This window comes from Marmota monax, unplaced genomic scaffold (assembly GCF_021218885.2).
Source record: "Marmota monax isolate L192 unplaced genomic scaffold, Marmota_monax_Labrador192_F-V1.1 WCK01_AAM20220418_F8-fsc00035, whole genome shotgun sequence".
Taxonomy (NCBI): domain Eukaryota; kingdom Metazoa; phylum Chordata; class Mammalia; order Rodentia; family Sciuridae; genus Marmota; species Marmota monax.
This window is the reverse complement of record NW_026691961.1, coordinates 10,920,826-10,947,767: the sequence shown is the minus strand read 5'-3', so window position 1 is coordinate 10,947,767 and position 26,942 is coordinate 10,920,826. Positions and strand designations below refer to the sequence as shown.

At 46.3% G+C, this 26,942-nt stretch overlaps 2 protein-coding genes across 6 annotated transcripts in view; one reads left to right on the top strand and one right to left on the bottom strand.

The window, feature by feature from the left end:
• Window positions 1-2,107: 2,107 nt before the first annotated feature.
• Nmral1 (NmrA like redox sensor 1) lies at window positions 2,108-9,995 on the top strand. 4 transcript variants are annotated; one of them, XM_046444349.2, is made up of 6 exons: window positions 2,139-2,229; window positions 2,446-2,506; window positions 5,502-5,740; window positions 6,928-7,177; window positions 8,054-8,244; window positions 9,715-9,995. In XM_046444349.2, exons 2-6 carry the CDS (start codon window positions 2,467-2,469, stop codon window positions 9,892-9,894), a joined length of 900 nt encoding a protein of 299 aa, XP_046300305.1. In that variant the 5' UTR covers window positions 2,139-2,229; window positions 2,446-2,466; the 3' UTR covers window positions 9,895-9,995. The 4 variants fall into 4 exon arrangements, with proteins under 4 accessions (XP_046300313.1, XP_046300305.1, XP_058435450.1 ...); XM_058579467.1 differs by lacking the exon at window positions 2,446-2,506 and adding an exon at window positions 4,449-4,533 and having other exon boundaries at window positions 2,214-2,229; XM_058579465.1 differs by lacking the exon at window positions 2,139-2,229 and adding an exon at window positions 4,449-4,533 and having other exon boundaries at window positions 2,399-2,506.
• Window positions 9,996-13,267: 3,272 nt separating this feature from the next.
• Dnaja3 (DnaJ heat shock protein family (Hsp40) member A3) overlaps window positions 13,268-26,942 on the bottom strand; it is a 29,423-nt gene continuing 15,748 nt past the window's right edge. Inside the window, exons 8-12 of one of the 2 annotated variants that reach the window (XM_046444327.2) lie at window positions 26,503-26,631; window positions 25,439-25,554; window positions 24,729-24,826; window positions 15,021-15,134; window positions 13,268-14,390 (exon numbers count right to left, since the gene is read on the bottom strand). In XM_046444327.2, the coding sequence (XP_046300283.1) occupies window positions 15,034-15,134; window positions 24,729-24,826; window positions 25,439-25,554; window positions 26,503-26,631 (444 nt within the window). In that variant the 3' untranslated portion in view covers window positions 13,268-14,390; window positions 15,021-15,033. The remainder of the gene's footprint in view (window positions 14,391-15,020; window positions 15,135-24,728; window positions 24,827-25,438; window positions 25,555-26,502; window positions 26,632-26,942) is intronic. The other variant, XM_046444336.2, reaches the window with a different exon arrangement.

Genomic DNA, 26,942 nt, shown 5'->3' with positions numbered 1-26,942 from the left:
ATGTGTGTCAGGTTCACCATTTACCAGAGTTCCTTTAAAAGTATCCTGAGGCCCCCAAAAGCATCTCCCCCTCAAGTGCCTGCTCTCCCTTTCCCTGTGAGTGTGTATCCTGCTGTACCGTTAACTTTTCCAAATAAATCTCACTTTTCTAAATAAGTCTCTACACGTGCCTCTTTTGACACACCCTGAAATTCATTTCTGTGGTGTAAGTCAAGAATCTCTGCCAGGGCTGAGAAGAGCTTCAGACCTCATCCGGTGACAGGCTGACATGGTTTACATTATCTGATCTATAGATAATGTTGGAAAGTCCCTAAATTATGTTTCTTTTTTTTTTTTTTGTATTGGGGATTGAACTCAGGGGCCCTTTACCATTGAACTACATCCCCAGTCCTTTTTATTTTTTACTTGGATATAAGGTCTCACTAAGTTGCTTAATAACCTCACTAAATTGCTGAGACTGGCCTCAAACTATCCATCCTCCTGTCTCAGTCTCCTGAGTTGCTTGGATTACAGGTATGAGCCAACTGAATTTGGCTTCAAAATGTTATCTTTCTACTTGTTCATGTTGAGTTGTTTAATGCATTCAAAAGCAGGAAAGGACCAGGCACGGTGGTGCACTTCTGTAAACCCAGTGGCTCAGGAGGCTGAGGCAGGAGGATGGTGAGTTCAAAGCCAGCCTCAGCAAAAGTGAGGCGTTATGCAACTTAGTGAGACCGTGTCTCTAAATAAAATATAAAATAGGGATGGGGATGTGGCTTAGTGGCCGAGTGCCCCTGAGTTCAATCCCCGGTACCCATTAAAAAAAAAAAAGGCAGAAAAGGTTTACACACTAGAATGACAGAGGGGGACGGTTTCTTGACTATTATGCACCACTCCTCACCTAGCACGTGTGAGGCCCTGGGATTGGTCCTCAGCACCACATAAAAATAAAGGCATTGTGTCCACCTACAACTAAAAAAATATTAAAAAACAAAAAACAAACAAACAAAAAAACAGGGGCCTAATGTTTTCTCTGATAAGTGGATGCTAATCCATAAGGGGGGGCATGGGATGAGTGGAGGAAATTTGGATGGAACAAAGGCAGGGAGGAGGAAAAGGAGTAGAAAAGGCGGTGGAATGAGAGGGACTTTATTACCCTAGGTATGTGTATAATTGAACGAATGGTGGAATGGTGAGACTCTACTTCATACACAACCAGAGAACGGAAAAATTCTGCTCCGTTTGTGTACAATGAATGGAAGAACTTTCTACTGTCATGTATAACTGATTAAATTTTTTAAAAAAACTTCTGGGTTATGTTAAATGCTAGATCACAATAGATCACAAGGAAAATAGCCTCAGTTTTAGTTTGATTTCCACTGTAAGTGCACGACCAGTAGGCTGCAGCATCCAGTAGGTGTGTTTAAGTCAATCAGCAAATGTTTGAAGCCTCTACCTTGTCTCACAAATCATTTCCGGTGCTAGGAATAAAGGGTGAAGGACAGACCTCCAGACTTGATCTGGAGGCACACACTTGTAATCCCAGCGGGTTAGAGGTTCATTCCACACTTTGGAACGAGCGAATGGATGAATGAATGAATGAATGAATGGGAAAATGAGTACTTTGAGCCACTCATCAATAACTTCACACATGCAGAATGACAGGGTGAACACAAAGAAATCGCACATTTCTGTTAAAAAAAAAAAAAAATCCCGTGCAAGCGGTGACATCTTCAAAAGTGAGTCAGGCCTGAGACAATGGTTTTAAACGTTTCTATGATGATTTTAAAATCGTATTCAAATATTGTTAAGATTTACTGCTGTTTTGGAAAATTTTGAAGTGGAAAGTGCTCAGGTTTTGACAGTCCATGTACTAAATCCTTAAAGTAATTGACATTAAAATGAAAAAGAAAAAAAAAAAAAAGTAAATCAGGCAAGTCCGGCAGACAAAATAGGGACTCAGGGCGGGCTAGAGTCATGAACCTAGATTTAAATTATCTTTAGGTGACAGCCAGGATTTGAAAATGCACAAGTTCACGCAAGATAAAGAGGCAAATTATCATTATTATTATTATTTTCTTTTCTTGCTTTACCGGGCTGGAATCCAGCGCAGCGCCCTCCCGCCACGTGCGCCGGGGTCACAGCAGATCTGCACCCCGCGGCGCACGCTCCGCGCGGGCTAGGGGAAGCTCCGGGGCGGGGGCCTGCTGGAGCGGCTGGAGCTGCGGGCGGCGCTGCTCGCCCCCTCAGGTGCGCGCGATTGCAGGGCTCAGCCCGGGTGGGAGAGGGGACCCGCCGGCTGCTGCTGGTGGGCGGGCCGGGGGAGGGTCTCCGCGCCGGAAAGCGCCCGGTGCTGGGGGCGGGCCTGGGCCTGGCCTACCTTGTCCCCGCGCTGCGTTCGGAGCCGAGACCCTGCCCCCCCCCCCCCAATCCGGCGCCACCACTAACCCGGGCCTCTCGTGGCAGCTTCACTCCCGCTAGCGCCTCATGGCCGCCAAGAAACTGGTGGTCGTTTTTGGAGCCACAGGTGAGCGAGGCACGAAGCGGGCCCTGAGCGCGCAGGGCGCGGAGGCCTAAGCGCGGCGCGGACGCGGGAGCCGGCTCTGGGGCAGGGGGCGGGGGAGGGTTCCGCGCAGGGGGAGGATTGCCTTGGAGTTACCTTTTAAAATATTAGCATCGCGATCCCGGCAACTCGGGAGCCCGAGGTAGAGGACTGCAAGGTGGAGACCAGCCTGGGCACCTTAGCAAGACCCTGACTCAAAATAGAAGGGTCTGGGGGTGTAGTTCAGTGGTCCAGCACCTTAGAGCAAAGTAACAGTGATGAGGGCGATGTTCCAGGCGGGACTGTTGGCACACCCCTGTAATCCCAGTGACTCAGGAGGCTAGGGAAGAAGGATCGCCAAGTTTGAGATTTAGTGAGATTACTTTCAAAATAAAATTAAAAATTCAGTGGCAAAGTACCCCTGGGTTCGATCCCCAGTACTTGAAAAAAAAAATTGCTCTGGATACCAAAATTAAATTTTCCCTCCCTACTGTTCCATCAGTTACCAAGTTTCTTGAGCTTTCTAACGGTATAGACTCGTGCAAGTAGGTATCACTTTTTCAGCTGGAAGCATTGTATTTTGCTCGTACCTGTTTTTGTTTTTTTTTTTTTAAATTTCATATATATTTATTTATCAAATCCTTTTGTACTTTTTTTTTTCCTTTTTCGGTGCTGGGGATGGATGCCAGAACCTGGTGCATGGTAGACTAGCTTAGATCACTAAGCTACATCCCCCAACCTGAGGGATGGTTTTTATTTTCTACCTTTTGGTTGTTTTAATTTAATCAATTATTATCATTGTTTTACTGAGAATTGAATTCAGGGCACCCCCAGTTTTTTTTTTTTATTTTTTTTTTATTTTTAGGTACCAGTGATTTAAACCAGGAATGCTTTACCATATAGCCACATCCCCAGCCCTTTTTTTGTATTTTATTTAGAGATAAGGTCTTGCTGAGTTGCTTAGGGCCTCCCTAAATTGATGAGGCTGACTGTGAACTGGCAATCCTCCTGCCTCAGCCTCCCCAGCCACTGGGATTACAGGCATGCACCACCACACCCAACTCTGTATTTTATTTATTTATTTATTTAAAGAGAGAAAGAGAATTTTTCAATATTTATTTTTCAGTTTTCGGTAGACACAACGTCTTTATTTTATTTTTTTATGTGGTGCTGAAGATCGAACCCAGCGCCCCACGCATGCCAGGCCAGCGCGTTACTGCTTGAGCCACACCCCCAGCCCCTCTTTTTATTATTTATTTATTTTATTTATTTATTTTATTTTATTCTTTTGGATTTCTACATTTTATTCCCACAAGGTAGCCAAGGTGGGGCGCCGAGCTAAGCCCGCAGAGCCGCAGGACCTTCCTCTGGCAGGTGCACGCCAGGTTCTCAGGCCCGCCCCACCAGCAAGGCTGGTTTGCAGGCGGGCCGTCATAGTTGCCAGGTAGAAGGCTCTGGGGGCGTGGGCAGAGGCTCGGCAGGGGCACAGCTTGTGAGGCTAGAGATAGCAGGGCAGGTCCTTCTCTATCACCAGGGGCTCCTCCATGGGACCATACCGCTTCACCACGCAGCCGTTCTTGTCTATGAGGAACTTGATGAAGTTCCACTTGATGGCGTTTCCCAGCATGCCCCTCCCCTTGGGCTGGACTTTCATCCACTTCCACAGCGGGTGGGCATCCTCCCCGTTCACGCAGATCTTGCTGTACATGTCGAATTTGACATTATAGCTAGCGGCAAACTCCTTGATCTCCTTGTTGGTCCCTGGCTCCTGCCTCCCAAACTGGTTGCAGGGAAAAGCCAGGATCCGTAAACCGCACTCAGCATATAGGGCGTGCAGGTCGACTAGCTGAGTATAGTTTACGTAGGTTTTGCCTCACTGGGTGGCCACATTGGTGACGATGCACACAAAGCCCTTGTACTTGTCCAGGCAAACCATATGCCCGTCGATGTCCTTGGCTGAGAAGTCATGCATGGAGCGACAGCAGCGCCAGTCATCGTGGGAGGCACACATGGTACCGGCCAAGCCGGGAGCAGCCAGGGCACCGCACAGCAGCGCTGGCTTCAGCAGGCGGCTAAAGCGGCTCAGGCGGCCCAGGATCATCGCGGCGGCGGCCAGAGCCAGAGGCTCCCTCTTTTTATTTTTGATACAGGGTTTGCTAAGTTCTCCAGGCTGGCCTCCAATTTGTAACCCTCTGCCACAGCCTTCTGAATAGCTATTGGGATTACAGCAGTGCACCACTATGCTAGGCAGTGATGTTTTATTTTTTAAACCAAAGGGTAGCTCATGACTATTGATGCATCATTTTATACAAGTGAAATATTCCATAGTTCAATTTTATCAAACTTCAGTATTTATTTATTTATTGGTGCTGGGGATTGAACCCGAGACTTTGAGCTTGCTCGGCAAGTGCTCAAAATCCATAGAGACAAGTAAATTAGTAACTGGCCAAGGCTGGGGACAGAGGAATGGGGAATGATTGTTAATAAGCATGAGCTTATTTTGGGGGTGAAAAAAATGTTCTAGAATCAGATGGTGGTGATGGCTGTACAGCTCAGTGAATATACTAAACACCACTTGATAGAGGTGAATATTATAGTATTATATCTCTGTAAAGCTGTTATTTTTAATCTTTTAATGAACATCATGCATAAAAAGATTTCCTGGGTGTTTCTTGCTGTGGTAACCATTCCCTTCTGGGCTCCAATGGCAGCTCCAATGCTGTTTTGAGAACCTCCTCTCCTACTTTTTGCTCCAGAAAGCCCAGGTGGGAAGAGCTATCTACTGGGGCAGGTGTGATGCTGGAGGTCTTTTTTTTTTTTTTTTAATATTTATTTTTTAGGTGTAGATGGACACAACACAATGCCTTTATTTTTATGTGGTGCTGAGGATCGAACCCAGGTCCCGCCCGTGCTAGGCGAGCGCTCTACCGCTGAGCCACAATCCCAGCCTGATGTGGAGGTCTTTATGAACTCTTCACAGGTGCCCAGGGGGGCTCAGTGGCCCGCACGCTTCTGGAAGATGGGATGTTCAGGGTTCGAGTGGTGACCCGGGATCCTGGGCAGAGGGCAGCAAAGGAGCTGAGGATGCAAGGTGCTGAAGTGGTAAAAGGAGATCAGAATGACGAGGCCAGCATGGAGCTGGCCCTGACTGGGGCTCATGCCACCTTCATTGTGACCAACTACTGGGAGAACTGCAGCCAGGAGAAGGAGGTCAAGCAGGTGAGGGCAGGCAGGAGGGAGGCCAGGGTCAGAGCCAGGAGCAGCTCATCTTGGGAGTGCTCTATCCTAGCTGGTCCTGGGAGGCAACTCTGACTTGCCTTTCCCTTCTTCTTCATGCTGCTGTTCAAGCTTTGATGGGGGACCAACCTTCTAGCACAGGAACCCTTGGGGACCAACCTCATCCAGCCACAGCACACAGTGGACAAAAACAAATTCCCTGGTTGGCATTTGTTCTCAGTCAGTAATCCTGAGAAACCTGTGTGAGTCACTGTAATAAGTGATTATAATCCAGGTGGTTTAAAACCACAGAAATCTAGCTCACAGTTCTAGAAGCTAGAAGTCCAAAATCAGGGTGTCCTGCAGGTAACACTCCCTCCAAGGGCTGCAGGGAGAATCCTTCCTCACCTCTCCCAGCTTCCGGTGACTCCAGGCCATCCTGGGCTTTGGGTACATCACTCCAGTCTCTGCCTCCATCTTCACTGGCCTTCTGTCTCCTCTCTTCTTGTCATTTAGGGACTATCTGCTTAATCAAGGATGATCTCATCTCATGATCCCTAACTGCAAAGATCTTTTCTCCAAATAAGGTCACATTCACAGTTTTCCAGGGGTGCAGACATGGGCATATCTCTTTGGAGGCCACCATTTAATCCTCTCACAACCTCATGTGGCAGGTGTCATGTTTTTCCAGTGGTTGGAATGTCTGCATCACTGGTCCTGGAGGTACAGCCAGTGTGTTGCAAGGCCTCAGTAGAGTTAGAACCTCAGCAGCTGTGCACTTAGCAGGAGCTGCAGTACCTCCGAGGTAGACCTCAGGTATCTCCAAGGAAGTGGGCTGAGTTCCATGGACAGGATGGTCAGGCCAGCAGAGATTTGATGTGGAAGTTGAGTGGGCCTCCTCATAGCCCAACCCACATTCCCTCCCTGAGCCTGGTGGGTTGCCATTGAGAACCACCTGAATGATGTGGAAAAGTGACTCCAGAGCCTGGTGGTTCAGGCCTTACAATTCTGTGTTCATGGGTGTGTGCTGGGGGTAAGCATCATTCTGGAAGAGGGGGCTTCCTCTGGTATAGATGAGCCTAGCTCTTAGCCTCACAGATGTGGCAACTCTGGGATTAGAGCTAGGGTAGAAGATTGTGGTCAGGGACATGCATCTTCCTTTTAGCTTTGTGATTTCTTCTGTCCACCAGGGAAAGCTGCTGGCTGATCTGGCCAAGCGCCTGGGCCTCTGCTACGTGGTCTACAGTGGCCTGGAGAACATCAGGAAGCTGACGGCTGGGAGGCTGGCAGCAGGCCACTTTGACGGCAAAGGGGAGGTGGAGGAGTACTTCCGAGACATTGGCGTTCCCATGACCAGTGTGCGGCTGCCCTGCTATTTTGAGAACCTCCTCTCCTACTTTTTGCCTCAGAAAGCCCCAGATGGGAAGAGCTATCTGCTGAGTAAGGGCCCCTCCCCAAGCACAGTGAAGCAAAGTTCTGACTGTGAAGCTACAGGTGTAGAGGAAAGCAGGCTTACTGTCAAGATTGTTCTGGGTCCAAGTCTTGGCTCCCTCACATTGGGCCTGTGACTGTTCCACAGGGACAGTGAGGAAACCAACCAGGTGGTACTGATGGGTGATTTCTCCATTGGGTGATTTCTCCAAGTAATAATAACTGCAGACAACAGCACTGTTATTATTACTTCTTCAAAGAAAGGAAAGGGGGTTGGGAGGATGGCCCAGTGGTATGTCCTGATCCCCAGCATTGCAAAAAAAAAAAAATTTAAAAGGAAGGTTTGGATGGTAGGGTTCAGTTGTAGATTTCAGTGGGAACATCTGGTCTTTTTTGTGCCTGTTGGCCGGTCTGTAAATAGGGGCTCTGGCTTGGAAGGAACCTCAGGCAACCTACGTTCTGCCAGTTGGTGGTCAGATTAGAGCAGGATGCACTGGAGGCCAGAGTGGGAGGGGCCAGGTTCAGCTAGCCCCTCTTCACACTGAGTGTTAATGCCACTACCCTCATGTGAGGACATAGGCACTGCCAGGGAGCCTAGCCCACCTGGTAAGCAGAGTCTGGTGCCCGTAGTGGCCTGCTGTACCACCCTTTAGAGTTTGCAGAATTGTTGTGAGAAGTTCACCTTATCAAGGATTCTGAGTTGGACTCATCCCCTCAGGCTCCTGGGTGATTTGAAAAGGCACCACTTTTGCTGGCTGATGAAGGACCCAAGGGCTCCTGGCATCACACCTGGACACTGACTAGTGCTGATATGTGTAGGTGCCCAGTAGACTAACTCTGGGCTCTGACCATGCCAGCATGTCTCTTTACCCACCACCCCCCCAGACTTGCCCATGGGTGACATCCCCATGGATGGTATGGCTGTGAGTGACCTGGGTCCTGTGGTGCTCAGCCTGCTGAAGATGCCAGAAGCATATATCGGGCAGAACATCGGACTCAGCACCTGCAGACACACCGCAGAGGAGTATGCCGCCCTGCTCACCAAGCACACGGGCAAGACTGTGTACCATGCCAAGGTGGGCTCCTCCCTTCTGGGGTGGGTGAGGTCCCAGGTCTTGCCAGGCAATTCCACAGCCTCAACAGGTCCTTCTAACTCTCAAAGGGGCCTTTTTGGGTCTAGGGAAGTAGTAATTAGGGCTCTCCCCACTCTGAGCGAGGCAAATCTAAATCCATTGTCATGGTTAACATGTCGTGCTGTTCCTGTGTGACCAGAATGAAATTTCTGGCTATGTGTTTTGACCAAGGATACAAATTTTCATAAAGAAAGGACAGTAGAAACCTAGGCAAGGCAGGCTAAAGACACAGGGCCCACTGGGCTTCTCTGTAGGACGTGTGTTGAAGGGGAGCAAGTGGGGAGGATAGAAAGGCCTAACCTTGTCCCTCTTGTCCTGCCTGGATGGGCAGGAGGCATTCCCATCTCCTCCTCTCCCCACTGACCCTCAGGCTTCCTGACCAGACCCTTGGGTGCCTTCTTTCTAATGTTTGTTGTTTGCATTACAGAAGACATTAAGAAAATATGGGAAACAATTTCTAGGACAAGTCACCCTCAGAACAGCAATGGGGAAGTTGGGGGCCAGGTTCCCAGACTGTTTCAACATGTGAGCTTGGGACCTGTCCTGACCCGTCTGCCTCCTTATTTATCAAATGGATATATTATAGTTTCCACCTTGTGCTGTTGTGAGGACTAAATGAAATAATTGATGTTAGGGCTTTCTTAGCAGAATGCCTAGTGCCTAGAAAATGTATATTAAGTGGCCATGTGTTATTTGTTCATTTAGACAGTGAGACTGAAGAGCTATATTCCCAGACCTTTTATTTTGAAACAAGATCTCACTAAGTTGCTGGCCTTAAACTTGTGATCCTCCTGCCTTAGCCTCCTGCATTGTTGGGATTACAGATGTGTGCCACTGCACCCAGCACCATGTATTATTTATTTATTTATTATTTTTTTTAAAAAATATTTTTTTAGTTGCCAATGGATTTTTAACTTTGTATATGTGGTGCTGAGAATCGAACCTAGGGCCTCTCACATGCTAGCCAAGCACTCTACCACTGAGCCACAACCCCATTCCCACCATGTATTATTTTTTTAAAAAAGAGAGCAACAAAGGCCTGGGTTGGACTGTTGGGTTGGCTGAGGAGGTAAGGTTCAGTTTGGGAGGGAAAGGAGAGTAGCTCTGGCTTTTAGGCATGGAAGTAATGTTGCAGGCTTCTCATTTGGAAGGAGCCCAAAAGCTTTCATGAGTCAAGATCTCATGATCTTGAACAGTCTTTAAACTGACTAATCAGGTAGCTTTTGAGGAACTGTGGTTTCTAAACTTCATCTCTGAAGTAGAATGTTTTCAAGTGACCATGTGTTGAGGACCCCAGTTGGTGACCAAGAGGCTAGTAGCAGCTCTGGGTGAAGCAGGTGGGAAGACCTTAGCCCACCTGTTTCCCTGGTGTGTTGGAGGAGGCCAGATATAGTAGCCTCCCTCTGTTTCCAGACAACTCCTGAAGACTACGAGAGGCTTGGCTTTCCTGGGGCCCGTGACCTGGCCAACATGTTCCGTTTCTACTCTCTAAAACCTGACCGAAACATTGAGCTGACCCTGCAGCTCAACCCCAAGGCCCAGACGCTGGATCAGTGGCTGGAGCAGCACAAAGGGGACTTCACCCAGCTGTAACCTACCCACTTTGCAGCCCCAAGTCACGAGATGGGAGGCCCAAAGGCACAATAATTTCTTGTGCACAAAATATTTTTTTCAATAAAACCACTGTTTTCACAGATGGCTTCCAAAAGAAAAAGGCTTTGTTTCTGGGATTTGGTTTTGGGTGGCAGCTGCTAGGACACAAACAGCATGAAAATTCTAACAGGAAGCATCAAATGCTTGAGTTTGGGGCCCAGTCTCTGTCCCTCTGCAATAAAGGTAACCACGTGGGGTCTGGCTGAAGGAATCGTGGGTAACTGAAGATGGAAATGTTAAAGTTAAGGCAAGCACCCAGCTAGGGGTGTAGCTCAGTGTTACAACGTTGCCTACCATGTCAAGATCCAGTGCTCAATCCCCAGTACCATGATAAAAACGTTTAGTTTAGTCAAAGCAGGTGTGATATGGGCTGTGATGGAGCACGCCCAATCCCAGTAGCTGAGGCAGGAAGATTGCGAGTTCAAAGCCAGTCTCAGCAACATAAGAGAGACCATAAGAAGTTTATCAAGACCCTATCTCAAAGTAAAACAATTTCTAAACATATGTATGAGGATGTGGTTTGCAGCAGGGGGTGGGGGTGGGGAGCCCCAATCCAGCGAGAGTGGCTGTGGATTCCCCAGGTTACCCCTTGGCTGTAGCTGAGAAACCACTGCCCTTTCACTCTTCACTCTCTAGGCATTAAGGCTGCAGGCCATGCCCTAGACCCTTCAATACTGTTGACTTTTGTGTGTGTGTGCTGGGAATGAATCCAGGAGTGCTTTACCATTAAATTACATCCTCAGCCCTTTTTATTTTTAGAGATAGGTTCTCACTAAATTGCTTAGGGCCTGGCTAAGTTGCTAAGGCTGGCCTTGAATTTGTGATGCTCCTGCCTCAGCTTCTAGAGTTGGCGGGATTATCTGTGTGCTCCATCATGCCTGGCCAGAACTGTGAACTTTTTAATGTAAAGTTCTATGCTTTTTATTTATTTTTCTTTTTTGCAGTGCTGGGAATGGAATTCAGGGCCTTGTGCCTGCTGGGCAAGTGCTCTACTGCCACCCCCAACCTGTGCGGGCAGCTGAACTTAAGATCGCTCGCGTGAATTTGCAGGGACACCAAGTAAAACACAAACACACTTTATCTTTACACAAGCTTCAGGACGGCTTCTCTGCTCTTGGCCTCAGGCTCTCCAAAAGCGAGAGAGCGAGCACATTCGGAAGTGAGCTTTTATTGAGGGGACTCTTTGTTCTTAGAAAGTTCTATCTAAGAAAGGCCAGAAGGGGCAGGGTTACAAGGGACACATGAGTGTAACTCAACCCTCGTGGGTAATGCCTACATCTGAAGATGCCTTTGCTCTCAGAGCTGGGACAACGCCCAAGTCACCACAAATGTAGATTGGTCAGAGCCCCTTGCTTCAGGACTGGAAGGCATGGGTCATTCAGAGTGGCTCCCCACACTCTACCACTGAGCTACATCCCCCAGCCCTATATAAAGTGTGTGAATGACCCCCTTATGGCCCTTAAAGAGTCACACTTAGAAGATAAGTACAGATTTGATAGTTTATTAATAAGCAGGAGTGATTGAAAATGCCTCTGTAAAGCTGTCCAGCTGCCATGGTCCATTTTCAGTGTGTTCACACTGCTGTTGGACAGGAAGGATCGTCAGTCTTGGCACAGATGGCTGGAAGATAGTTGTGCACATTCACTGAGGGGTTCCAATGATAGGGAAGGATGCAAAGGCCAGTGAGTGGAACCAACAGGGCTGACTGTGAGGAGGGCAGCTCAGGCTGGAGACCAGGGGCTTGAGTGGGAATGGGGCTGAGACCAACTGGCCTTGTCTACTCTGACTGCACCTTCCCTGTTCCTATTCTCAACCCCCAAAGGCTCAGTGACCTGGAGATAACTTTTTTTTGTGTGTTAAGGATAGAACCTGGGGTGCTTTATCACAGCCACACCCCCAGCCAGTTTTTATTTATTTTGAAACTGGGTCTTGCTAAATTGCTCAGGTTTGCTTTGAACTTCTGAATCTTCTGCCTCAGCCTCCCAAGCAGCCATTTTTGTATTTAAAATACATCTTTTTGCACCCCAGCCCAACTCAAAGGGAGCAAAGAAATCTCAAAACAAAACTAAGGAGCCACATAGAAATAAACCAACCCTAATCCTGGAAGCAGCACTTAATTCTGCAGTTGTTCCAGGGCCACTTTTCAACACCATGAGGGAAGGAGGCTTCAGCACAGCAACAATGGTGTCTCTAGCCAGAAATTCCACCTTCCTCTTTCAAAGACTCCAGACTTACGCTTTCCAAGGACAGGATGTGGATTACGCCCAGCTGACTTCTCCAGGAACAGACCTACACTTTCTTGACACTCTGTCCAACCTATCACTGCATCCCCAGGGCTTGTGTAGTAGTCCCTAGCCCAGTGGATGATCACAGCAGGAAGGCAAGAAACACTGTTGAATTAAATACTGGCAAGTATCCAAGTTCACCAAATGTCACTTTTTTTTTTGTTTTGTACTAGAGATTAAACTGAGGGGCACTTAATCACATCCTCAGCCTTTTTCTTTATTCTACTTAACAGACAAATCTCTGAGTTGCTTAGGGCCTCACTAAGTTGCTGAGGCTGGCTTTGAACTCTTGATTCTCCTGCGAGGAGGGCAGCTCAGGCTAGAGACAGAATCAGCAGGGGCTTGAGTGGGGGTGGGGCTGAGACCATCTGGCCTTGTCTACTCTGACTGCACCTTCCCTGGCCCACCCTCCCAATATTTTAGCAAACACTAACCACTTCTGAGCCTGCCTTATACATCAGCTCTTACCCCATCTCTACCCAGCTCAGGGAACAATCCCAACACCTTCCTGTTCAGCCTAGACCACTGGGGCGGGCATGAGCTGTGTGCCAGGACCTCCAGCTGTGCCAGGGACCAGGTGTCTGCTGAGTGCCAGACTAGTTAAATCATGATACACATTTCTCTTTTTCAGTACTAGGGTGAGCCCAAAAGGCACTCTACCACTGAGCTACCTCATAAGCACTTTTTATTTTGAGACAGGGTCTTGCTAAGTTGCTGGCCCTGAACTTGTGATTCTTTTGCAGTTACAGGTTTGAGCCACCTCTTCTGAGATAGGGTCTTGCTAAGTCATCAAGGCTAGCCTTGCAATTTCAAGACTCTTGCCTTAGCCACCTGAGTAAGCCTAAGCAGAAATTTTAGTGTTTGAAAAAACAAACAAAAACCCACCAAGACTCTTAAATCAGCCCTGTCAGTGCCCTTGATTCATTGTGTTCCGAAGGATTTGACCACACTGATGAAGCCAACTGACTCTAGTCACCCCTGCTGAGCCACATGCAGAAGGCTGTCCGAACTCAAAGAAATGACCACAATTTAGGTTTTAAATATCTTTTGCAGTAGATAATCTTATTTACATTAATACATAATCACTTTACATTCTTAAATCAGACCCTAACAAATGCTTTAATGTTGTAAATTATAAAGAGAAAAAAGGAAACTACTGAGAAGTGTTCTTCATTAACCTGCATTACGCTAGCTCTAGCTTGTGGCCCTTGAAATGAAGAAACCACAACATGCTACCAGCAGTGTCTAGGGACAGGGCGTTTGCTCTGACTGCACGGTGCAACCTTCTTGGCTGAGGTTGTGCTTTCTTCTTCAAACACATAGGAAAAGACAATGATTCTCAGCACTGAGTAATCTGAACATGCATGTAAGTGGGGAGAACCAGGCCCCTGGGCTGACATGGCCTTTTGAGGTAAGGCTTTTTGAGTTACCTCAGTGAGCCAGGTCTGCCCAGCAGAGCTACAGCTGCCATGGCTCAGGACGGCAGGAGGCCCTCCACTCCCATTGCCCAGACAGCGGGACAAATGACGAGTAGAACCTCCAGGATCCTTTGGCCTTTCAGTGTGGCTGCCCAGGCCCCCAGCACCCACTTTCCAGCGGCTTGGTACCTTGAGGAATTAAAAACCAACTCCAAGAGGAGTGACTGATGTCTCTGCAGAGGCTGTTAGCGGAGGACGGTTCCTGGGGAAGCCAACCTGTCAAGAAGGACTCATTCTGGGACCTCTGGAGGTTTGCTGTGAGAGAAATTAATCACTTCACAACTTGGTACAGTTTAAGGCTTCATTTTTAAGCTGTGAGCATGGCCTTTAATTCTTTTAACTAAGATTTCCACATTTGATTCCAGATTTGAGTTTTAGTACTGCAAGAAGAGTCCAACTGCCTTATCCTGCCTGAGCCAGAAGAGGCAAGTCACCTACCCATGGACAGGAAACTTCCACTAGTCCCTGGATGCTACATTTTACTGTCCAGGGGCTGTCCACCATGGCCTTTCCTGTAGAGGTGCTGTCACATGGTTTTGCTGTTGCCAGGCAGTCCTGAGGGCTCTGTAGGCCAGGTCTCAGGGCTGCTGTTCAGGAATCCTCCCATCTCTGAGGTGCCTTGGCCACCAGAAGAGGCTGCTGCTCCTGGCCTAGTTTCCAGTGGACCGTTTTCCTAAGCCAGGGAGACAAACAGTTACATGTCAGATGCCAGAACACATCCCTGTGGAAGAGCTTTCATTCACATTTGGGAAGTGGCTGTGCAGACAGGGTCAAAAGTCCTTAGCACCAGGGATGAGCATAAAAGTCTCTGTGTCCAGAGACACTGCAAGTGCTATGCCTACAGCAGCCCCCAGGTTTGCACAGTGCTGCACTGCCCAGGCAGGATGGGCAGCCATGAAGCAGGGGGGAAGTGGAGGAGATCTGAGTTCTAGGCCTGGCTCCACCACAAGTTGTCCTCTGTGACCATGGACAAGCTGGTCCTACCACTGTGGGACAGAGAACCCCTGGGAACTGGTGTAGGAGCATCATGAGGCAGCCTCCCCAAACACAAGCTCTCCAGTAGAGTCTGAACTGAGTTCAAACCCAAGAGGCCAGCTACTGCAGCCTGGCTCAGCCCTGTACTGAGTGGCTGCCACACTCTGCTTCCATGGGTGGAGAGGCTGTTAGATTTACCATGCCTCCAACTGGTATCTCTTCCAGCTCTTTTGATTGGGTATGGGGTATGATGTTGGTTAAAGTGAGAGAAAACAGTGATTAGTTCATAGAGGGAAACAAAGGGAAGGAACCTCACAAGTTTTCCTACCTCGGCTGGGATATCAGGAGGTAAACATTTTCTTAAGTTTGGAAAGGAATCCCTCGTCCTCCCCAGCCTCACTCCTAGCCTTGCTTCCTGTGGAGCTATCCATGGTCCTGCCACCTGGGCACAAACAGCAGAAAGAACCGGGGTCAAGGGGTCAAGGGCACACACCTCCAGGTGTCACATCCCAGACTCCCACCTACCCACACCTGGCTACCAGGGGCCTGGCACTTGAGAAACGTCCAAGCACCACCTCTAGAAGAGTGGGGACCACTCCCAAGCTGGCAAGGGCTGTCTCAACTGGTCAAGCTACAGTTTACACACATTGTAATCTTTAGGATAAGCTTATAGGTAAATTTAGATGGGCAAAAAAACAACAGGGATACAGAGAGGGTAGGTGGTCTACCCAAGGACACAGAGCCAGCTAACAGGAAGTAGAGCTCAGTTCAAACCCAAGCTGCCTATCTCCAAAGCTTAGGCTCTTAACCATCTATCCAACTGGCCAGAAGGCAAGTAATACCAAGAAAAGATCCTATTTCTAGGACTACTGAACCAGGTTCCATACTGTGCATGTATGCCAAAACACACCCCCTAGCAGTGAGGGGCCCACTGCCACACTGATCCCTCTGATGTGTACATTTCATTTCATCTATCACAACACCTGTGGGGAGTCTATGTCTCCCCAAGCAACCTCCTCACACCTAGTACCTATAATCCCTGCTGCTCTGGAGAAAGGGCAGTTGGGCTGATGTTTCTTTAGGGCCCAGGCCAGGACTCCCAAGGAGGTGCTGCAAAGATGTGTTACTTTAAGGATCTATAAGGTCTCAATAGCCCCAGTGTTCTAACTGCAGGGCATATTCTCACTGTGCCAACAGAGTGAAAATGGTCAGTCCCCAAGAGCTTAGTCTGAATCAAACAAGGCCTTGGAATGAGAAGCCCATAGCTCAGAGTGACAGTCCCCAAGCAGGGGTAGAGCAGGGTCCCTAGGGTACAGGAAAAACAGTGGGACCAAGGATCATTCCTCTGATCTAGCATGTTCTCAAAGCTCATGTGCGTCCTCAGAGAAGGAATGGGGACCCAAGCAACACACTGAGATGTAGGCAACTGTCCAAACTACTGGGGCCACGTCCAAGTTTAAGAGCTGCACATTGAGGACCTGGCTCTGTACAGCACACAGCATGCCTCAGAAGCTGCCTTGAGGTCAAGAAGCCAAGTGAGGCCTCTCTCAGTTCTTCCCATCCCCTTCTTACAAAATGGATTCTAACACAATGTATCCACAAACCACAAGTTTTACTCCTATGCCTCCCAAGACAAGGGCAAACAGGATTTTTTAATTTTGTTAATGTCCTTGGTAAGTGAAGAGCAATCCTGGTGTGCGATAAGAGTGTGGCAAATTATGAGCTGTTGCTGATGGAGCTTCTCATATGTGCTAGGTATTATGCCAGAGGCTTTACCCACATGACCTCATTCAAACACACACAGCAACCCTGAAGTAGCTCTTAACTACTATTATCTCCTGCTTACAGATGATGAAACTGAAGTTCAGAGAGGTAATGATTTACCTAAATCTTCACAGTTACTGACAACAGAGCTGGGATATGGATTATCTGATATCCGGACTCAAGCTCTTAACTAATCAAGTGGGGCACAAAAACACTCAGCAACTGCTGTCGCCCACTTTCCTTGTCCCCTGGGTGAAAAGGATAACAGTTAGGGGACTCTTTTCTTAAACCAAGGAGACAGTTACATTTCTGATGCCAAAATACATCCCTGTGGGAGAGCTTTCATTAATCCCTGGAAAATGGCTATGCAGAGAAGGTCAAGAGCCCCAGCACTAGGGATGAGCACAAACATCCCTGTGTTCAGAGACACTGCAGTGTTCCAGTGCTATGCCCATAGCAGCCCCCAGGTTTGCACAGTGCTGCACTGCCCAGGCAGGATGGGCAGTGGGACAAGAAATAGCTTGTGCTCCATGGTCACAGCTGTACTTGAGCCACAGTGCTCAAGGTCTGGGAGAGCTAGAACAAGCACCTGGTTAGCTGGTTAGTGGCACAAAGAGTGCACGCGTGCACGCGTGCACACACACACACATACACACAAGCCACACAACAAAAACCAAGCCAGGTATGGTGGCACATATGTGTAATCCACTGATTTAGACTGTGAGGTAGGAGGACTTCAAGTTCAAGGCCAGCCTTGGCAATTTAATGAGAACCTATAAAAAATAAAAAGGACTAGGGATATAGCTTAGTGGTAGACTGCTTGCCTGGCACTCAGGTGGCCGCAGGTTTAATTCCTCATAACAAAACAAAAAGACATGTACGCAAAGATTCTTCTCACCTTCTACTCCTGGAGTAGCACTCTCAGCTCTATTTTATTTTATTTTCTGCAGCACTTGGGGGTGAACCCAGTACATTACATATACCACTGGCCTGAACTACACCCCAGCCCCAATTCTATTTTATTTTATGTTTTTTATTTTTATTTTTTAAGAAGAGAGGGAGGAGGCAGTCACATTCGATTTAGAGCTTAAAGGTTGAGAAGGGTTTTCTTTCTTTCTTTTTTTTTTTTAAAGAGAGAGAGAGAAAGAGAATTTTTTAATATTTATTTTTCAGTTTTTGGTGGACACAACATCTTTGTTTGTACGTGGTGCTGAGGATCAAACCTGGGCCGCACGCATGGCAGGCGAGTGCACTACCACTTGAGCCACATCCCTAGCCCCCCAATTCTATTTTAAATAGGGCTCAAGGGGAAGAGGCTTCTTCAGGAATAGGATTTACTAGTGGAGAGATCAAAAGACATGAAGAACTGACTTTAGCATACAGATAATCAGGTCTGTAAATACACTACTTCCTCTCTCTCTCTGAGCCTGAGAACTAGCTGGGGTAGAAGAAGGAGTCCCTGCAGGATATCTGGGCCACTCAGGACACAAATGTGAGAGCTTTACTTCCAAAGCTTCTCTAAATAAGGTTGGTACACAATGCACTTAAAAAAATAAAACAAAAACAGGAACTGCACCACTGGAAGTTGGTTCTAGCTGAAAGGGCTGCACAGTGCTTCTGGCATACAACAGGATCCAGTGAAGGTCCAGGAGTCTTCCCAACACACCATTAGTGCCTCCTGGAGAAGGGTTTCTATGCTCATCTCTCCCTCAGACACTTCCCAGCCAATGGTTAGGAAAACAGATCCAGATAAACTCATCCAAAGTTATTGTGGAGTCAGGCTTGTGCCAAGCACTGGGCAAGGTGCCAGGGACACAAAGAGGAAATGAGCTGGATTAAGTGGCACACACCTGTAATCCCAGCAGCTTGGGAGGCTGAGGCAGGAGGATGGTTCAAAGCCAGCCTTAGCAATTTAGCAAGGCCCTAAATAAAAAATAAAAAGGGCTGAGGCTGTAGCTCAGTGGTTAAGTGCCTTGGGGTCCAATCCCTGGTACACACACACACAAAAAAAAAAAAAAAGAGAGAGAGAGAGAGAGAGACAAAGAGAGAGAGCTGGGGTTGAGGCTCAGCAGTAGAGGGCTCGCCTAGCATGTGTGAGGCCTTGGGTTTGATCCTCAGCACCATATAAAAATAAATAAAAGTATTGTGTCCAACTACACTAAAAAATAAATAGTAAAAAAGAGAGAGCGAGCGAGCGAGCGAGATAGATAAAGGTCTAACACTTATTTGTTGTAGGCAAAGTTTTTCAATGCTTGTTCTAAATTCCCCAGTTACAGAGTACACTTGATGAGGATAGGGGCCCCATCTCTTCATATATAATTTCTCAGACTGTAGTTAATGCTAAATGGACATTTTTGTGCAGGAACCAAGGCCAAAAGGACTCCAGGATCTGGTTTCTGAGAAAGGGGCCACCCCACAGTGGAGAGGGGCAACCCACCCTCACAGCCTGACTCAGCTCAGGACTGCCTCCCACTTTCTATATCTTCTCCCTCACCTTCCTCTTACTTTCACCTTGCGTAAAGGAGACATCCAGGAGCACTTTTGGCCTTGGTAGAGATAAAAAATGGTGTAGAAAATTCCAAAATCACTTGTATTGAGCTCCGGAACATGTTTCTAACTTATAGCTAAATAAATGTGTGTGTCCACAAGAATTAATTATACTCAAAACAATGAACCACATTGTGTCCCTAACTCAAAAAAATCACACAGTAACTGCAAACTACCCCACTGCCTGTGCTTTTTGCCAGATGTACCCACTGAGCACTGACAGTGCTGAGCTCCCAAATATTCTACAGTCTTCTGGCTTCATAGGCTGAAAGAGAGACTACAGTCTGATAGCATTAGGACACAAAAATAACCAAGAGATATTAAATTTGTTAAAATCTTTAGGCTGAAAGTGTGGCTCAGTGGCAGAACATGTGCTTGGCATACACAAGACCCTGGTTCCACCACTAGCACCAAAACAAAAACAACAAAACAACTTTAGGCTGTTTTATGTAGACCTAAAGCCTAGACACTTCCACCGGACTTCTATATACCCTTTTCCTGTGATGAAAGCAAGTCTTCAAAGACACTCAGGAATTGATCTGTATCTGCAAACATTGATCTGTACCTACAACATCTCTCACTAGGCTTTCTAATGATGCTCCAAATCACGAGTACATAGAAAGTTCTGTGTGTGTGTGTGTGTGTGTGTGTGTAGTGGGGATACATGCTCACATGTTAGGCTATACCCTCAAAGGGCTATTAAAAAGTGACATTAGGGGCTGGGGTTGTGGCTCAGTGGCAGAGTGCTTGCCAATATTTAAAAAAAAGTGACATGAAGACTGGAAATATGGCTCAGTGGTAGAGTGTTTATATAACATGTATGAGGCACTGGGTTCTATCAGTAGCACTCTAATACCTTTATCCCACAAACCATTACTAAGCGAATGCAAACTGCTTATGGTACAACTTTAGTTTTATTGAATGCTTGACCCAGTCTAATTAAATAAATAAAGCCTGTTATTAGTGCAGTTGCTCAGAAATGGGTATTATATGAACTATAATGTTTTCATACGTAGATTGCAGAAGTAACTTTTTTCATGATCTAACGAGAGGCCTACCCACAAACAGGTAGCAAACCGACAGCATATTCTCTCTCTCTTTTGAGTTGTAGATGGACAGAATGCCTTTATGTTATGTTCATTTCTATGTGGTGCTAAGGATTGAATCCAGTGCCTCATGCATGCTAGGCAAGCGCTCTACAACCCTGGTCCCCTCAGTCCCTTTTTATCTTCTTTTTGAGAGAGGGTCTTGCTACATCTCCTATGCTGGCTTCAAACCTGTGAACCTCCTTCCTCAGCCTTCCAAGCAGCTAGAATTATAAGTGTGCACCATCACACCCAGGTCCAACTCTGAATTCTTTTTGTTGGGGGTACCAGGGATTGAACTCAGGGGTACTTGACCACTGAGCTACATCCCCTATTTTGTATTTTATTTGGAGACAAGGTCTCACTGAGTTGCTTAGCACCTCACTTTTGATGAGGCTGGCTTTGAACTTTGTGATCCTCCTTCCTCAACCTTCCAAGCTGCTGGGATTATAGGAGTGTGGGAGTGTGCCACCACACCTGGCCCAACTCTAGATCCTTTTTTTTTTTTTAAACAAGAAATTAAACAATCGATCAATAAATATATGAAAAAAATGTTCAGCGGCTGGGCTTGTGGCTCAGTGGTAGCATGCTCGCCTAGCATGCATGAGGCACTGGGTTCAATCCTCAGCACCACATAAAAATAAAGACAATAAAGTCCATCAACAACTAAAAAAAATATAAAAAAAAAAAAGAAAGGAAAGAAAAAATGTTCAGCATCTATAGTGATTACAGAAATGCAAATCAAAACTAACCTAAGATTTCATCTCACCCTAGTCAGAATGGCAATTATCAAGAATACAAACAACAATAAACGTTGGCAAAGATGTGGGAAAAATTCATACATTGTTGGTGGGACTGCAAATTGGTACAACTATTCTGTCTGGAAAGCAGTATGGAGATTTCTTGGAAAACTTGGAATGGAACCACCATTTGACCCAGTTATCCCACTCCTCAGTCTATATCCAAAGGATTTAAAATCAGCAAACTACAGTGATGCTGCCACAATAATGTTTACAGCAGCTTGATTCACAGTAGCAAAACTGTGGAACCAACCTAGATGCCTTTCAATAGATGAAGGATAAAGAAACTGTAATGTATATACACAATGGAATATTACTCAGCATTAAAGAGAATAAAATTGGCATTTGCAGGTAAATGGATGGAGTTGGAGAATATCATGCTAATAAGTGAAGTAAGTCAATCCCAAAAAACCAAAGGCCAAATGTTTTCTCTGATGAGCTGATGCTGATCCATAATGGGGGGTGGGGGACATGGGAAGAATGGAGAAACTTTGGATAGGGCAAAGGGGAGTATGGGGAGGGGAGAGGGCATGGGGGTAGGAAAGATGGTAGAATGAGATGGACATCATTACCCTGGCATATGTACGATTGCACAAAATGGTATGACTCTATATCATGTACAACCAGAGAAATAAAAAGTTTTGCTCCATCTGTGTACAATGAATCGAAACACATTCTACTGTCATGTATAAAAAAACAAATAAAATAAAACCTAAAAAAAGGCCCAAAAATTATTTTTAGTTGTCAATGGACTTTTTTTATTTATATGCAGTGCTAAGAATTGAATCCAGCCTCACACATGCAAGTCAAGTGCTCTACCACTGAGCTACAAGCCCAGCCCCAATTCTAAATTCTTAAATGCCTTTTGCAAAATTATGGCTGGGAGCCAAAGTTTCCATTGGAATGCATCTCTGAAAATGACAATAGAAGTGAATAGAAAGAGTCTGTCATCCCAGCAGCTCAGGAGGCTGAGACAGAAGGATCATGAGTTCAAAGCCAGCCTCAGCAAAAGCAAGGTGCTAAGCAACTCAGTGAGACCTTGTCTCTAAATAAAATACAAAATAGGGCTACGGTTGTAGTTCATTGGGCAAGTGCTCCAATTTCAATCCCTGGTACTCTCCCCTAAAAAAAGAAGTGAGTAGAAATAAATATAATTTGGTATACCCATTTCACTTTTTTTTTTTTTTAAATATTTATTTTTCAGTTTTCGGCGGACACAACATCTTTGTTTGTATGTGGTGCTGAGGATCGAACCCGAGCCGCACGCATGCCAGGCAAGCACGCTACGGCTTGAGCCACATCCCCAGCCCCCCCATTTCACTTTATAAGCAACTTTTCAGAGGTTAAACAAAACTCAGCAAAATTAATGTCATCAAGAATCTCGAGGGCTGGGGTTGTAGCTCAGTGGTAGAGCGCTTGCCTTGCACGGTGAGACATTGGGTTTGATTCTTAGCACCACAAAAAAATAAATAAATAAAGGTATTGTGTCCATCTACAACTGGAAAAAAAAAAAAAAAGAATCTCAAAAAGAAGAGCTGACATCTGTCACACAGGAGGCTCCAAATAAATCCTGGTAGAATGAGGGAACTGGCCATCAGGGCTAGGAACCACAAAAATAACGAAGTTTCCAAGGACACTCACAAACAAACTACATAATCAACTCTCAAGCTATCAGGGGAGATTTAAAACAAGTGGGAGCCACTAAATTCCTAATAATTTTTTTCTTTTCTTTTTAGTCCTGGGGATTGAATCCAGGGTTATTTTATCACTGAGCTACATCCCCAGCCCTTGTTTTTTTTTTATTTTGAGACAGGGTTTTACTAAGCTGCTAAGGCTGGTCTTGAACTTGCAATTCTCCTACTTCACCTTCCTGAGTAGCTGGGATTACAAGGATGTGTCATTGCTCCTAGCTTAATACCCAACATTGTAACATGGTAAAACACCAATACCACCAAGGCCATACCTAGCCAACAGTGAGGCCTCTTGTTGGCAGGAGAGAAGGAGGACAACTGGGTACAGAACAAATGTCACATACCACACAACTACAGGAACATGTAGGTTTAAGGAAGAAGCCAGAGGTGCATACCAGAGTTTTGTAGAATAACCAGTCCCACTTTTTTATTAGTTCAGGAAATATAACAAGCCAGGCACAGTGGTACATGCTTATAATACCTGCTACTCAGTAGGCTGAAGCAATTTAGTGAAACCCTGTCTAAAAAAAAAGGGAAAAAAAAAAAAAAAAAGGCTGGGGACCTAGCTTAGTGCTTGCCTAGCCCAACCCTCCACTTCACTGGTAAATCTGCTCCCAGCTCTGAACATCTGCTCTAAGACCATTTGAGTTCTGGGAACTCCATCCAGGATCCAGACAAAAACTGATGCAATGAGGAAGAAACATGCATAGTCTGAGCCACTGACCTTATGGGCACGGCCTATCCTGACATGACCTGGGTCCCAATCAATCAAGGTCCCCAACCCCCATAAGAAGAGGGACAGCAGCTGTGGGTGCCATTGTTGAAGCTCTGACTGGCAAATATGCTCTCTCTCTTTTTTAATACTTTGTATAATGAACTATATTTAAACAATATAATGACATGGTTACATTACTCATACATACAGCCACATACGCAAAAGATTAAATAAACCAAATCTGCAAAGAAGTTTCAGTTTACTTGAACTAAGTTGGATTGAGATAATTTGTGACACTAATTTGAAACATTCCTGTTTGTACTGATTTCTAATCTCATTTCTATAAAAAATCTGAACTTTTTTTCTTTGAAATAGTATCAAATATGCTCTCTTAAACCACCAACATTCAACAAAACTGCCAATGGCAGGATCTCTACATTCAGTGTGACATATTTATTCCCTGCCAAATGAATTCAAAGTTACCCTGCTCTAAAAGAAAGACTGAACTCCGACTTCAGTTTTTCCTGCCCTGTGGTTACTGTTGTTTACAAGACATTCTGGAATCCGGGTGAAGTATTCTAGCCCAGAAAAGCACAAATCTGTTCCATTTGTCTTTTTATTTTACTTTTTTTTTTATAAGCACTCTACTGACTAAGCTATATTCTTAGCCCTGATCTGTAATCTTTTTTTTTTTTTTTTAATATTTTATTTACATTTTAGTTTTCGGCAGATACAACATCTTTGTTTGTATGTGGTGCTAAGGATCGAACCCGGGCCGCACGCATGCCAGGGAGCGCTACCGCTTGAGCCACATCCCCAGCCCCTTTATTTTACTTTTTGGGTGCTAGGGTTTGAACCCAGGGGCACTTTATCACTAAGTTGCATCCCATCCCCTTTAAAAAAATTTTAAAAATTTTACTGATGCTTTAACCCAAGAGTACTTTACCACTGAATTACATCTCCAGCCCTTTTCATTTTTATTTTTTATTTTGAGGCAGGGTCTTAGTTGCCCAGGCTGACCTGGAACTTTTGATCCTCATGCCTTAGCTTCCATAATGGCTGGAATGATAGGTGGTGTGCACCACCTTGCCTGGCTCATCTGTTCCTTAACACTGTTGTGAGAAACTTTCATGGAAGGATGTGCCCAAGGTCACAAGACAAGTGGCAGAACCAATCCTAGAACTCAGAATACCAGCTCTGAGACACACAGAGCTGCCTGGGACAGGAAACACTCCAGTGCTATCCTCAGCACACAAACACAGAGAAAGGAAGAGGCCACAAGTCCGCTCCAGCTATGTCTACCCACAGCTCCCCTTTTTCAACAGAGCTTTTTAGGGGCTTCATGAAGACCCAAGTGGAAACCCAAACATGCTGCCTATCCAACCGCTAAGGGATTCAGAGGACCCCTCATGTCTGCACCTCCAGACCCCTTACCAGTGCTTGTGTGGGTGACACCATTTACTGTCCCCTCCACATCTGTCTCGTCCTCAGCATAGCTCAAGATGAGGCTCTGCTGCCGGCTCGTCAACCTCCTGTGGACCAAGCACAGTAAACCTCTCTTAGGACACACATGCAGCCACATTCCCTCACAGCATATAAGAAACGTGGGACCCAGACCCAAACCGGACACCTGAGCTAGTGATGAGATCCTGGCTCCTATGAAGCTCAAAGCTCTTACAAAGAAGAGCTCCTAAAATACCCTAAGTTCTTTAAATAACTGTCACTGCAGCTATGACAGACACAATTTGCTAGGGGCAAAGAAGGGCTTATAAGTGTGTGTATGAAACAGGTAAGAAATTATCTAATTCATCTCAGAAAAAAAGAATGAGGGTCAGAAGAGCAGATGGGCACACCCTGCCCTGGATGCCCACAGCAATACAGCAAGTGCTAAGCATCTCTTATGTGTCATTCGACAAGGTGGACTCATTACATCCAATTTGCAGATGGGGAAAGTGGGGTTGGACACATCTGACTTCATGGAGACATGACCAATAAGCCAAAAGCATATGGGGCATCTGAGCTGCTGGGGCAGGACCTGGCAGGTGAAAGGCTCAGCAGGCACCTGCTTGGTAGATGAGTGATGGACAAGCGTGGGGCTGGTAGGTGGGGCTGGTAGGTGGCTATGGTCTATTTAGGGTGCTTACTTTGGAACTCGGATCTTGACATGAATGTAGTGGTCACCATAGCCATAGCTATTAATCCGGGGGATTCCTTTCCCAGTCATGCGAATCTTCTGGTCTGTCTGAATCCCAGGGGGAATCTACAGAGAAAAGAAAGTGGTGGTGCTCCCTGGTTCCTGCTGCCCCAAAGTAAACCTTTTCACTACACAAAGGCCATCTTGAAAGGACTCCTTGCACTTGGGTTACTGGAGCAAGCCTGTGATCACCCAAAAACTGGCTGAACTGGGTCCATGAGGCATAGCCTACAACCAGGACTTGGGGGCAGTTCTGGGTGGTAAGCAAGAGTGAGTGTTAGACCTGGGAAGAGAAAAAGCCAACACAGGATGCAAGGCTGGGTTTATACTCCCTGGCCCTCTATGAGCTGGATGCCAATGGACACTATCTCCATGGGCAAGTGACTCCAAAGTCCCCCACACCCAGAGATTAAAGAAGGTCCTAGGTAAATAAAGACAATAGTGGGACCTGGAGGAAAGGGTAAGGGGTGTGGGTGAGCATAGGAAGCTACCATTATATGTGTGACTGAAATCAGAAGTGGCCAAGGAGAAGAAATGTAGCCCAAGAGGCATTTGCTCTTGTTGCCAGATATTGAAGGAAACAGCAAAGAGCACCTACTGCAATGATACACTTCTTTTTCAATATTTTTTTGTCAATGGACCTTTTTTGTCAGTGGTGCTGAGAATCAAACCCAGTGCCTTATGCCACATGCTAGGCAAGCACTCTACTACTGAGCCTCAACCCCAGCCCACAATGATACACTTCTGCATCATAGGTGCACTCAGTTCCTGAGACCCACTGAACAACAGAGAAGGGGAAGCCAGCCAGAACCTGCTCTCCAGAGTTATCCAGTCACTGCCTGGCCTGTGACTCTCACTCAAGGAACAGCCCAAAGCTCCTAGTGCCCATCTCCAAACCAGAATCCACAATATGCCAGAGGATCACAGGTATCAGGATGCATATCAACCATTTCCCAATTCAGAATAAAGAGCAAAAAAATACCAGATGGCAAAGACATCTCTGTATCATCTTACCGTCACATTGATTGTCTCATATAGGCCCTGGGCTCTGGCAGTCCCCCCAAGAATAGCTTGAGCTATAGAAATAAAGAGGTCGGAGTGGATGTCTGCGCCGTCCCTCCGGAACACAGGGCTCTTCTGCACCTAAGGCCAAACACAAGATGAGGTGACCACTGAAGAAGTCCTGCCGGAGGCTAGACATCAGCACATGTCTCACAGACCCTGCACTTACAGCACAATATCAAGAGAAAGAACTGCACTCAACAAACGCTGCAGACCCCAACCTCCACAATCACACATGGTGGGGGAACATCTGAACTTCCTTAGTCCATTGTTTCATTGTGAAGGGAAATAAGAACATGAGGTTGGCTTTTTTTAAACTTCATTTTATACATTTATTAGTTTATTTATTTATTTAATGTGATGCTGAGGATTGAACCCAGGGCCTCACACAT

Excerpts from the sequence above, each read along its gene's own strand:
- Nmral1 (XM_058579467.1), top strand. The coding sequence starts at position 4,488 with ATGCATGGAGCGACAGCAGCGCCAGTCATCGTGGGAGGCACACATG. Across the intron at positions 4,534-5,501 it reads CATCGTGGGAGGCACACATG|GTGCCCAGGGGGGCTCAGTG; the intron begins GTACCGGCCAAG and ends AACTCTTCACAG. Across the intron at positions 7,178-8,053 it reads TGGGAAGAGCTATCTGCTGA|ACTTGCCCATGGGTGACATC; the intron begins GTAAGGGCCCCT and ends CCACCCCCCCAG.